The sequence below is a fragment of the Protopterus annectens genome, chromosome 4.part0 (genome assembly GCF_019279795.1).
Source record: "Protopterus annectens isolate FY-2018-M chromosome 4.part0, PAN1.0, whole genome shotgun sequence".
In the NCBI taxonomy this organism is placed as follows: Eukaryota; Metazoa; Chordata; order Ceratodontiformes; family Protopteridae; genus Protopterus; species Protopterus annectens.
This window is the reverse complement of record NC_056733.1, coordinates 526,629,032-526,642,916: the sequence shown is the minus strand read 5'-3', so window position 1 is coordinate 526,642,916 and position 13,885 is coordinate 526,629,032. Positions and strand designations below refer to the sequence as shown.

The following is a 13,885-nucleotide window of genomic DNA, read 5'->3' as shown; positions in this document are numbered from 1 at the left end:
GGCCGACCGGCACTTGTGAACTGCTTCTGCTTCAGGCACCGCGCGGCAAGAAAGACAGAAGAAAATGGCGTCGGCTGGTTCTTTTATACCCCTGTCGCACTGACATCAGGGAAGAAGCGACGACAACCGACGCCGAACCTAGACTTTGGAATTCGGCCGACCGAGGACCCGCCTGACGGCAGGAGAACCCATCTATTATGACTGCAGCTGTATGCACGATGAACATCAAGTTTACTGAAGTAAATATAACCACTCGATACAAAAAGTAAGCGCTTTCATCAGGCACATAGACCAAACTTCTTCAGACAGTAAAATAATATAATATAATATAATATAATATAATATAATATAATATAATATAATATAATATAATATAATATAATATAATACAACAGTTCAGCTTATATACCACTCCCACCCCCAATAATTACTTACTCAATTGAAACTAATGCAATACAATTAAATTAAATGAAATCATTAATACTACCTGTGCACATCAAAACACAAAATAATAAGATGAACTGTTATATTATTTTATTGTCTGAAGAAGTTTGATCTATGTGCCTGACAAAAGCGCTTACTTTTTGTACCGAGTGGTTATATTTACTTCAGTAAACTTGTTTCTGCTTAACGAATGGTTCCTTTTTAATTATTTGCAAAGAGAATGTCACAAGCTATGGCTAGAAGTGCCAGATGGTAGGCTCTGGACACTACCACCGCTGTATTCTCTCATCCTCTAGCCCTCCCTCAAGGGTCCACTCTCTATACAGTAACCCTTTGTCCCAGTATACAGATTCCCCTTTTCCTTGACAAGCAGATGCCTTACTGGTCACTTCCCTCAGGCCTTATAATGTGGGGTCTGAGAGCTGAGCCTGTCTCAACTCTCTCTTTGTAACCCTTCCCAGCTCCCCTTCCACAGGAAGTCTGGTATTCTCTGACAGCGGTGCCTCACTGTCAGCCTGCATACTACTACTCACCTCTGCCCTTGCAGTCATTCTGTCCAAGGGAACATCAGTACCCACAAGCAGCTGTGGCTCACCTTCAGTCTCACTGCTACTGGGTAGCTCCCTCTCTGAAGTAACCACCATACCAGTCCTGGCTTCAAGTCTGAGATCTGTCTGGTCCCCCCCCCCCCACCCAGGCTACCAGACCCACATGCTTGTCTCGGGTTCCTATCATATTATCGAAAACTCACAATTCCGAACGGCTAAAACATCAAAAGTGCTGTTTATCAAAACTGTGCTTGTGGGATCACGGTACAGTGAGGATCAGTAAATTTGCCCTTTCCTCACTGTAGTGCGATGTTGGAGTTGGTATATATAATTAGTGGGGAGGGGGTGCAGGCCACCACAAGAACAGTTTTGATGAACGGCACTTTCGATGATTTAGCCGTTCGGAATTGTGAGTTTTCGATAATATGATATAGATCCCTTGTCTTCAAGCCTGACTGCATGCACACAAGGTACTTTATTATCAAAATCATTCCCTATCAGGACATCTTCAGGGATATCCTCAACACACACCTATTTGTTTTTCTTTTTCCACCTTCCCAGTCAAGGTGAACCTTAGCCAAAGGTATTTGGAATGGGGTCCCTCCTACAACTCTGACTGAAGTAGACTGCCCAAGCAAGAAGTGCTCCTCTTTAACCATTGCAGGCTTCACAATGGTTAGGTCAGATGCTGTGCCTCCCTTAGCAGTGGCCTGTTTCCCACCTGCTAAGATAGGATATAACTTCTGGTGGTAGTTTGGTACCCTTGTTGTCTACAGATAACTTACTGCTGGCATTCTGTCATTCCCACTTACTAGCTCTCCCAACTTTTGTTCCCCACCTTGCCTCCATGGACATCTATATGCTACATGGCCCCACTGGTTACATTTGAAACATTTAACTCTGGATCCTGGCAGTGTACCTGAACTAGTGGCTTCTCCTGCTACTGGCAGACTCTGTTGGAGCAGTTTATGCTGCCTACCACGGGTTCCCTTAGACCCATGAGCAGCACTGGGTATCCCTTTCCTGTGCATTGATGCCCTGCTTGCTAGGTATAAGTCTCCCTTTTTCCCCAACTCATCTGCTGTGTTACATTCTCTATATGCTAACCAGATTCGCATGTCCTCAGGCAAATTGCTAAGGGCTTGTTCCCTCACCAAAAGGTCTGCCAGACCTGCAAAAGTGGTCACCAGGCACCCAGTCACCAATCTATGAAAATAAATGCTTAACTCGGCCATATATTCACATACACTTTTATCTGCCTTGCGCCCATGCTCACAAATATTTTTTCTATAAGTTTCAGGTGTTAACTTAAAACACTCGAATAAACAATATTTAACAGTATTATAATTTAAGCAATCAGCATCAGACAATTTACAAACAGCAGTTACAGCTTTACCATGGAGTAATGGTGTCAGGAGCTGTACCCAGAACTCTTGGTCAACAGTATACTGTTTATTTATAAACCCTTTCAAACATATGAATAAAACTATCAAAATGATCACCATCTGTAAATTGTGGAAGAAATTTACTGACCTTTGTTGCTTCTAGGGTTCGGTTACTCCCTTCCCCATTACCTCCATGACCCTGGTGAAGAGTCAGCATCTCATTTTCATGTTGCCTCTTCCTCTCATTTTCTTCAGCTTCCAGACATCTCAATCTCTGTGCTGATTCTAATTTCATTTGTTTCTCCTGCCAAAGTCTATCTGCTAGCTCTAGTTCTAACCATCTGGTGTCCAGTTCAAGTTTCTTTAACTCCAAACAGATTTTTAGGTCCTCTGTGGAAAGGCTGAACTGTCCATTTTTTGAGAGTTGTACTTCCCCAAGGCCAGTCTGGTTGTCCTTCTGGATGCTGGCCTACGATGCAGCTGTGACCAAGGCTGCAATCATTTCTGCTTTAGTCAGACTAGCAGGCACCAGTCCTTTAGCTTGGCACATCTCAGCCAGCTGGCTCATTGTCAGCTTGCCATACTCCTCTGCTGACATCCTTGCCTTCTCTCCCTGACTAACTAAGCTAACAAAAAAAAATAATTAAAACTATTGTGATGTGAAACTCTCAATGTTCACTGTGTGGTTGATTGAGAGTACAAACACCTTCTTTAGTGACCACTGTTTACAGGTTACAGGAATTCAGTATCCACACCACTGAATCCCAATATGTGGATATCCCACCACTACCAAACAATATATGTGATGCCCCATCACTGAATCAGTAATCAAGGAGCCTCAATCCTCACCACTGGCAACAGTGGGAGGCGTACATTGGAAGGATGACAGGTACACACACAGTATTTCCAGATGTAGCTCTCTGCATCAAGTGCAATTTTCCTTAAGAGCACACAGAGACCACAGTTAGTCCAGGACTGGTTTCTTCCTCTTTCTCTAGATCCCCAGTAACTCCCCACTGGCACAGCTATAGAGTTCAAATCTCAGCTGAGTGGCCAAGCCAAGACCTCCAACACTCTCTCTGTCCAACCAGTGCTTCATGTCCCTGCCCAAGTAGCTGACACACACACACACACACACACACACACACACACACACACACACACACACACACACACACACAAACACACACACTCTCAGAGATTAGTTTTACACACACACACACCTGGGAAAGACTGGCACAGGTTTACTAGCTATGCCCCCTTCTGCCCAGACTCTAAGGTAGTTATTACTGCCACCAGCCAGCTCCTTATCAGCTACTTGGGCAGGGACATGAAGCACTGGTCGGACAGAGAGAGTGTTGTGGAGTTCTTGGTTTGGCCACTCAGCTGCGATGTCAGCTATATAGCTGTGAAAATCCAAAACACCAAATGCTCAAAAGACCAGTAATCCAAAAAAAGCAAGATGAATGGAATGAATTACGCCACCAGTAATCCACTAAAGTTTATTGCACAAACACGAAAAACAAGCTTGCATTAACGCTCTTAGAATGCTCTGCGTTTTCGTCCACAGCCACAGTAGGACTTCATCAGATACACCATTTAATACACAACAAAGTGCTTAAATATACTTTTTGAAAACCAATTAACCTATAAAAATAGAATGCATCTCATATTAACAAATCAGACAGGCATACCTCATTAATATTCAATTATCTTTCTAAAACAATTTGTTTCCATATAAAACCTTAATTATATAATAAATAACTAAAATCCATTTATAAAATGATTAATCACTAAACACCAATTGATCCACATCCACTCATACTTTATATTAAAGATAAATATTGTATAAATATATAAAAATTATTTTCACTAAATACATTTTATTTTAATCCATTGATGTTACTTAGAGAGAACATTGCTTTGCTACCCTCTGCTGTTAAAAGTGTCTAATTACACTTTACCAGCTTTTAATTTTAATACAGGGGTTAGTGAAACATGTTCATTTAAACCAGGACTTTTTGTGGCTTCTAACTTAATTTGCCACCATAATTCCTTGTACTCAAGCCACTCTTCCCATAGTTTGCCCCTTCTATCCTTTTTAACCTGCTCTATGATAAAAAATGAGAATTTTGAACCTAAACATACCCTAGTGTGTTTATATAGGGCATTTGTTTCCTTCTGTTTAGACATTTCATAGTTATGTTCATAAATTCTCCTCCTCAGGACTCTCTCCGTCTTACCAATATAAAATGAACTGCATTTCCCACATAAAGCTATGTATACAACACCCTGTGTACCACAATTATAACACCCTTTATTTTTGATAAACACTCCCCTGCTATTCAGGTATACCTCATTCTTATCCACTACAAATTCACATTGCTTGCAATGGCCACATTTATATGTGCCATTCTTTATCAACCCCATAATTGTGCCATACAAATTTTCATTTTTTCCTATATTATTATTAGACTCTAACAGTTGTTTCATATTTAAGGAATTTCTATATACTACTTTTGGAACTATATTGTTCATTTTATTTATATCTGTAAATGATAAAAATTTAAACCATTCTTTGGTAAATATTTCCTTTATTTTGGAATTAGAAATATTATATTCTATTGTCATAGCTTGTTCAAATATACCATCCCTTCCACTTCTATTGCTTACCATATAGCTGTGCCAGTGGGGAATCTTATTGGGGATCTGAAGAAACCAGCCCTGGACTGACTGTGGTCTCTATGTGCTCTTAAGGGAAATTGCACTTGATGCAGTAAGCTGCATCTGGAAATATTGTGTGTGTGTGTACCTGTCATCCTCCCAATGTCTGTCCCCTACTGGTACTACTGGTGAGGACTGAAGCTCCTTGATTACTGGCCAGTAGTGGGGCATTATAGTTTGCATAGCGGTTCAAGTTTTGCATGCAGCAAAGTGTCATTGCTTAGGCTCTAGTCTTTGTCTTATTCAAAAAAAAAAGGTTTACAGTGGAATCTTTACCACCTGTGAGCTTTAGAAATAACTGGTTCTTAAAACAGTACAGGTATAAAAAACAGTTTTATCTAACTTGTTGCTTGTATTGTTCACTGTTAATGTAAACTAATTTATCCTCTAAGCCACCTGAGTCTAATATGTTCAGTGCAATTTGTGTGATGAAACACCGCATACACAAAAACTCTCTCCACTAATTATGAGAATGGTAACAGAGATGCTTTTAAAGAGTGACTGACAACCCCCACCCCATACACTCTTACTTAAATGTAGTAACTTGATTGCTGTATAACCATGGAGAAATGGTAAAAATCTGCTAAGTAAAAAAAAAGTACTCTCACAGCTGGAGAGCAGCAGTTTGCTGCTACGACTATAGCTGAACTACAATGATAGTTCAAAGCATAATAAGGCAAAACCCACTTCCTCACTCTCTCCCAACTCCAGTGTATCATGCCCCACTCAAAACACAGTCAACTACAAACAAAATTCAAAAGTAAAAAAATGTAACTTGCATACCTGAAATCAGTACCACTGTCAGGCAACACAATGAATACAATTAAAGTGGTTCTGAAAGCAATCTACTTTATAAAAAAACATCCTCCCTTAGACGCTGTGGCCAAACATAATGAAAAATCTTTTGGGAGACTGATAAAAGTGCAAATGTAAATGCTACTTTTTTTTCCCCCAAAATCCCATAATGTTTCAGTTCTACATTACATTTAGATAACCTCACATACTTCAAATCATACAAACAACTTACTATCTTCATCAGAGCAGTCTATGTTGGCAATGTCCTGGTAAGTTTTCTGATGCAGAACTGGAATCAGCAGGGATAGTGCCATAGGGTTGTGAAATGTGCCCACTTCTGCCTGTCCAAGAAGGGCTTCTGCAGAACCAGAACATGCATCTTCTTGCCCCATTGCATGCAAGGCCTAGAAAGAATGTGGGTGTTAGAAACAATGGAGGAAATGAAAACATAACTGTACCATTTCACTATAGTTTTGCAACACTGGGATCCTTATCATATCTATTTACTGCAATATTTCATAACTGTACTCACCTACTAGAAGAGCAATGGCCCCTCCAGTGCATCACATCACATGTTTCTACAACAGGCCTACAAATGCAAATGACAAAGATGACAATACTCCTAACAACTCAGAATATACATTAGCTTTTAATATCTATGTATCTAAGTGCTTGATAGTTACATGCATTGCACATAATGTTATTTGGGACTGGACTTTTTCTCCTGCTGCAGTTGCAGCAAAGAAAAATGAAAATTATGTACTTACCATAACAATAGATCTGTGTTGTTTGTCTCCATTTGGTTCAGCCTGTGGGTTACCAGATCCAACTTGGATCCGGCACAGGACAAATCCTTCAGGCTTCCAACTCTCCAGGCTCCGCCTCCCTGACCCATAATCCCATGCTCCTCAACTGACCCCCCTCAGACTGAATTTGCCCCATCTATGCCAATCTTTAAGCTACAATGCTCCCTAAACAAAAGAAGGATGTAGGACTCCAAGAATACCGAAAGGATGACGTCCACTGCCCAGTCATCTCAAGTAATGAAGTTCACCATAAATAGCCAAGGGGAGGGTGGGAAGTGGGTAAGACTGAACCAGATGAAGACAGACAACATGAATCTATCATTATGGTAAGTACATAACTTTCGTATCCAATGTTGTCTTCTCCATCTGGCTTCAACCTGTGGGAGAGGGTCTCCAGCAATATAAAAATCCTTGAGAGGAACTAAAGAAGAATATTCCTCAACATGATGGAGCCAAAAGAAGCCTTGGTTCTTAACTGAATATCCAGCTTATAATGGCAAACAAAGGTATGGTGGGCCATCCAAGTAGCCACTGCACAAACTTCATCCAGGGATACTCTATAAAAGAAAACTGGAGAAGTAGCTATAGCTCTGGTAGAATGACCCTTAGGTTTGCTTGGAAGGGTCTTGCCTCGAAGGCATATGCTAATGAAATACAATCTGAAAGCCACTTAGGTAACGTCACTTTAGACACAGGTGTGCCCAACCTAGGTTTCAAAACAAATAATTGATTGGATTTTCTACCTGCCTTGCTACATTCAAAATAAAATCTCACCTGCTATGCACATCCAAACAATACATAAGGTATTCACCTTAGTTGTAGAAAATGGGAAAAACAAAAGAAAGTGAATAGAAATATTATGAGGAGAGAAACTATATATTTTTGGAACACCAAATAAGGAGGAGAGGAGTCAAGAACTTGTACTCTGAAACCTTCCTTACTGAAGTAACAGCTACCAAAAATAAGGTCTTCTAAGACAACAGCTTCAAGTCCAATGTGCCTGAAGGTTTGACAAGGGGGCCTACAAGGACTTGCAAAACAAATGGCAAATCCCTAGAACGATCTAGATCCTGAATTAGCAGCAAAAAGATACCTTTGAGAACAGCCTTGGAAACCATGACAGCAGTCAGAGAAGCATTATCCCCTGCCAATGTGAAAATTAGAAATAGCTGCCAACCATACTCTTCAACCTGGAATCATAAAAAATCTGGACAAAGGCCCATGAAAAATAGGTGCAACTGGCCAAAAATTTGTACGCTGATTAACATAGAATTTACATACATAATTATGCAATCCCACCCACTCCAATGGAATTGTGGGATACCAATTTTTAAACGCAAACAGAAGAACAGACAAAATATTAAACACCAAATAAACAGAAAAACAATAGTGTTCTATTTATATTTGAAGTTGAAAAGCCTGTTTCTGCAAATTCCAATACATACTTAATCACCACTAAATGTAACAAAATTACAACAAAGTAATTATCCAGCATCGATCTACCTGTCCAACACCAAAAACATTTTACACAAGTTACAGTCAAGTCAAAAATGGCAGAGTTCCTCCTACTTTACAAATAATGTTCAGAAAATGCATGCTGTTGATACCTGTAAATTAGTGTAACATTTAAAAATCATCCCAGATTTGGGCCTATATTTCCATCAATTGTCTTGGCATTGTCACAAAACTCTGAATAAAGAAGTTAAGAGGGATCCTGTAAACCCATGGAAACTGAAAAGTGGACAAGAAGTAAGCAAAACACTTTGCATCTCTAACAAAGGAGGTCATCAATAAGGAGGAGGACACTAATAAGCAATAAAGGCAAATGGCAACAAGTGAATGACCAAACATATCCTTGCTCTGCCTGCGTTTGGGTTATTTGTATCAAAAATATAAACGCTAAAAACTACCACAAAAATGTAATTCTATGCTTCATCAAATTTTCAGAACTCAAAAACCTGGGAAGTACCTATGATCCTAAAAATGAACAAATTTAAAAAGTCCTTCCAAGTAAATTACATGGGCACCGCCAACATTTTTATCTTTACAATTTCATTTACACTTTGAATTTCCATAGGCACAACATTGTTACCAAATTTTAACAGTCACGAAACAGTGATCTACTGTATTACCCCAACTGATAAGACATTTAACTGTAAAATAGATGACTGGTTAACTTTTGCTCAAGAGGAGAATTACAAGTTATAAAAGACCCAAATCATTTGTCTCCCATACTCTATTAAAATATTGTAATAAAGAAACGCCTAACTTAAAACACCATAATACCACCCACATTCTCAATTCTATAAGCATGATTCTTCTCATTCTAACATACAATGATGCATTTAACAAGGAATCCCTTAAAAAAATATCTTGGTGTGTAACAAAATGAGGCATTTTCCCAGCTTTGTGGCATGTGCAACATTTTTTTCCTGATAGTAACAAAAATTTTGCTAATGTTTATTTTTGTTTACATATACTACCACTTACAAATAAACACGTTTACTTAAACTGTCAATGTTACAATGAAACTAAAGAGGGAGTGGGTACACACAGGTATAAAAAAGCCTTGCATTTTTGTTCTGCATTGCGGATGAAATGTCACTGAGATAAGAGTTGTACAATCTGTTTAAAGTAGTTAAAATATACCACCAATTCCTAAACAATGTAATCAAAAATTAAATAACAGTAGGATAGGATCCAGTGTCAAAATAAAGAAAAAAAAAACTTAATCTACAGTTAAAAGTAACAACTGAAGGCTCACACATCCAAAGACTTATTTTCTGGTAGAACAGACTTCAATGACTTTGAAACACTCAAGGAAGAACATCCAATTTGTTTTTTTAAGACTTCTGTAACTATAACTTCAGTGTACAAACTGTAATCAAACACAGGATTCTTCAAGAGATAAAGCTGCCAAGAAAGCCTCTAACTGGGCATTTACAGTCGGAACTACAATGGCTGAAAACGAAGGAAAACACATTTAGTACCAGATATGCACTGCGACTGCTGCAGCCCTCCTCCAATATTTAAATTTCTAAGAAAAGCTGTAACAAGCATAAAAAAAATGTATATCACAAAGGACAATTTACAGACAGAATATGTTTACAAAAGCAAATCTCGGTACACCTGGGGGAGAGGGCACAGCACACATTTGCTACTGACTGTGCCTGTAAATATCTACAGAAACCAAGTCCACACTGCCACTTCTTGGTTGTGAGTCTTGTGACTTATACAAAATGTCAGTTAGGTACTTAGTTAATAGGGGACAAAAGTGTGTTACAGGCCTCGCTAATATCAGTTTCAATTTCCAACAACTGCACAAAAATAAACTTTGTACCAACCAAAATGCCACTGAAAAGCACAATAAAGGCAACACCGACAACACATACCCATCCACTGTGCAGCTGAACAGTGACGACTAAAACAAGAGCCTCACATTCAACAATTGATGCTAAAACATATTGCATCACTTAAGTTTTTTACAGTCATATACAAAAGACCAGAATGAATGCCTGATGTGGAATCCAAGGCAATATTCCCCTTCAACTTTAGTTTCTCTGCAAAGTGCAAACAGCTTTTAAAATGTAAACGTACTGAGGTTAAACACCTAAGTAGGTAACACAAAACTACTTAGTGAAAATCAAAAGAGCCAGGCAACACTGTTCTACTGCAAACTCCAAGAGGCAATCCTGATAGCCTCCTCCTGACCCCTCAAGTAGGCCGCCTTCACTAGCAGGGTGACATACAAGTATGTAGCCAAAAATACATTTCTTCTCAAAATGACATACCACAGCCCTCTCCCACATAAAAGCCAGGTTTGCATGCACAGTAAACACTAAATTAAATAAGCAGCGTACATACAACAATATTCACACTATAACCCATTAACTGGATGGCTAATAACATACTACAGACTGTAATGGACATACTTATCTTTTCTGAATCTAACTGATCAACTCTATCCGGCCAGCTTCATCTATGCATTTGCACAACTGAAACTTAGAACTTCAACTTCGCCAGGGTAACATCACCGCTAGGTGCCAAAACAATTTGTATACCATGGGGTATGTCTAAAAACATCAGTACTGACAAACAACCTCACTTGGTGGGTAAAAACCCTAGTCGCTCCATCTCACTTACCAGAATCCATTTAAAGAACATTCTCTTTAGGAGGGAAAGTGACCGATGGTCTCTTTGTAATATCTGATCTCTTTAATCCACTTCCCAGTGTTCAACAGATTAGACAAAAAAATAAAAAAAGGCCTCACCAGCAAACCTTGAGACATACTTTGTTTCTTGCTCTCACTGGTGAGCGCATGCCCCTGCACATTGATGACGACAATCACATTAATGAAAAAAGTGCATTAAAAAAAATTCGGGATTTGAAAGGGCCACTCAGGAATTCGCAGCACCCCATTATTCTGCCCTCAAAACCGTGAAATGCTGAGGAATTCAGTATGGTTGAGAGGTATGTTGCCAACTACACCTTAATCATAGAAAAAGTACTGTCCGAATGAAACAACTCAGCAAGAAAATTTAGAATAAATTCTAAAGGAGTGGAAAAGGACTGAGCCCTCGATTTTCCACCCACACTGCAAAATGTCTCCACTTACTGGAATACACTTTCCTAGTCAAACACTTTTGAGATAAAGACAAGATATGTACTACACCATGGGAAAGCTTGGGATTCCTGGCCATCATGGGAAGTAGAGAAGCCAGGAGGTTAACTTGAGGGACTGAAGACTGGGAGGATCCAGACCCACTGGATGAGAAATGAGATCTGGAATGGGATCCAGATTCCAAGGGGGGTGCAGCAGAAGAGTTCATAGGAAGAGGAGCCACACCTAATGAGGCCAGAATGGTACTACAAGGATCACAGTCGCTTTGCAGCAGGTTGCCTTCTGGAAGGACTTCACAATCAGAGGGAACTGCGGACTAAGGGTGCAGGAGTCACAGGGGCCAAGCAAATAGCAGAGCATCTCTGGGTGACAGTCCTAGAGGGGGGACTAAGGCATAATAGCTGCTGTATTTGGTGTTGGATGGGGAGGCAGACAGTCACAACATGCAGTGCCCCAGCACTGGAAAATTTGAGTCACAACTCTCAGATTTAGAGACCACTCACTAAGAAACAGAATGTTCCTGTTGAGGCTGTTGGCTAGAATGTTGGACTTCTCCAGGATGTGCATTACAACCAGAAACTACTGAAATTAAATCTCCCATTGCCAAACCTTCATGGACTCTCAACAAAGATGATAATAATGTTGAGATACCAGACAACTCAAGAGACATATTGTTTGTCTGTACTGAAATCACACCTCTGGGAAGGGCATCCTGAAAAGCCTGAAATGTGAGGAAGACAACTCTCATTCTCCAGAACACTGATGTGGATGCTGGCCTCTGTAGAAGATCAGGACCCTTGAACCATCCTCCCCTCAAAATTCCACCCCCCCACCAAAGAAGGGCGCATCCATAGTGACTGTGGCCAAAGGAAGGGAAAGGACAAATGGCCCCCCTTTGGTCACTACAGGAGACTGCCAGCATCAAATTTGATCATAACAGGCTTTTGTTAATCTTACTGGAAAGTCCACACGGTGAATCACAAGTAACCACTGAACCATCGGGGTCCATTGCAGAACCCTCATATGATGCCTGGCTACAAGGATCAAACATATAGAAGCTACCATATAGCCTAGGAGTCTAAAACCTGCATGAGTTGGTGGCTTTAGAAGTGCAAAAACCAACAGTGCTTGACATCGAAGGATGATCACTCTGGAAATCTGCAGTCTCTCAGTTTGACTGACTTTATCCAAGTGGCAACCTATGAACTCTAATGTCTGAACAGGTTGTAAGCTCAGCTTCAGATAACTGACCATAATGCTGAAGCAGTCTCATAAATGGAGTAAGGTGTCTCTGGCCGTGATCAGTAATGTTCTTGTGGGAGAGGAGCCAATCATTCAGGTAAGGACAGACCAGGAAACCCTGGAGCTGGAGCCGGGCTGCTACCACTGCCATGCATTTGGTGAACACCCAGGGCCCTGAATTGATAGTCATCAGCCCCAGGCAGAAGTGAAGAAACTTCCAGGAGCACCTCTCATCTTTATATGATGGTAGGTGTCCTTGAGGTCTGTCTAGTACAAATCATCCTTCATTAGCACAGGCAAAATGGACTGCACTGTGACCATCCAGAAATTGGTCTGTTTCACAAAAGGGTTCAAATTGATTAAATCCAGAATAGGCCTGAGATCCTTGTTCTTTTTTGGTACCAAAAAGAACTTTTAGCAGACCCCGGATCCTTGTTGGTCTGGTAGGACCTCTTGGATTACTCAGTTTGTGAGCATCTTGTGAAACTCTAATGCTGCTTGCAGTCTCTGACAGGTTGGAATATTTTTGAGATGTATGCAACGAAACCTTGGAATTTCTAAAAAGGGAATAGAATACCCTCTGAATATGACTGTTATCACGCACACGTCTGAAGTGATGGCTTCCCATGCTTTTGGGTGAAGAGCCAAGTGACCTCTGACTGACTCTAGGGCAGGCAGTCAGGCAACTCTCCAGGGCTGTTGAAAAGGCCTGCCATTGAAACCTCCATGGAAAACCTGGTTCTGTGGACTACCCCTGCCCTGCGGGCATCATCCATTATGGATCCCCCCGGTCTCATTAGAAACCCTCTGAAGGAGCATACTGAGAAGATGGCTGTGACTTTCTAAAAACGAGACATTTGTCCCCCTTCTGACTCCTCCTGAACCTTCTGAAAAGGTTCACCGAGGGGTAGCACAACACATTCCTGCATCATCTTCCCTTCTTGCTCGCTTCTAGAGTATCCTTAATTTTCAGTCCAAACAAGGAAGAGATGTGAAATGAGGCATTAATAAAGGACACCTTGAAGCAACTGAAAAGTTACATAGGCCCATCTAAGTGTACTGATGTATGGCGATGCTAGAACCAGGCTTCCCTACACTTGGATATGGTCAAGTAAGTGTAGTGATACATGGCGAAGCCAGAACCAACCAACTGGGATACTGCATCAGCTGCACTGGAAATAAGCCTCATTGGAAACAAGCCTCATTGGAAACACTGACAATCAATAGTAGAGTAGACAACTGTCTCTCCTGCATCTTTTGCATCTCCAGAGACTGCTGTGTCTTAACTTTCCTTAACACTTCAGACACCAGATGGAAAC

The 13,885-nt window shown here is 40.5% G+C and overlaps 1 protein-coding gene across 5 annotated transcripts in view; it reads right to left on the bottom strand.

Moving 5' to 3' along the window:
• The window catches only part of TCN2 (transcobalamin 2), a 2,080,282-nt gene that overhangs the window by 389,451 nt on the left and 1,676,946 nt on the right, over positions 1-13,885 (bottom strand). For all 5 annotated transcript variants that reach the window (XM_044068453.1, XM_044068452.1, XM_044068454.1 and 2 more), the window contains one exon: positions 6,129-6,300. In XM_044068453.1, coding sequence (XP_043924388.1) covers positions 6,129-6,300 — 172 coding nt within the window. The remainder of the gene's footprint in view (positions 1-6,128; positions 6,301-13,885) is intronic.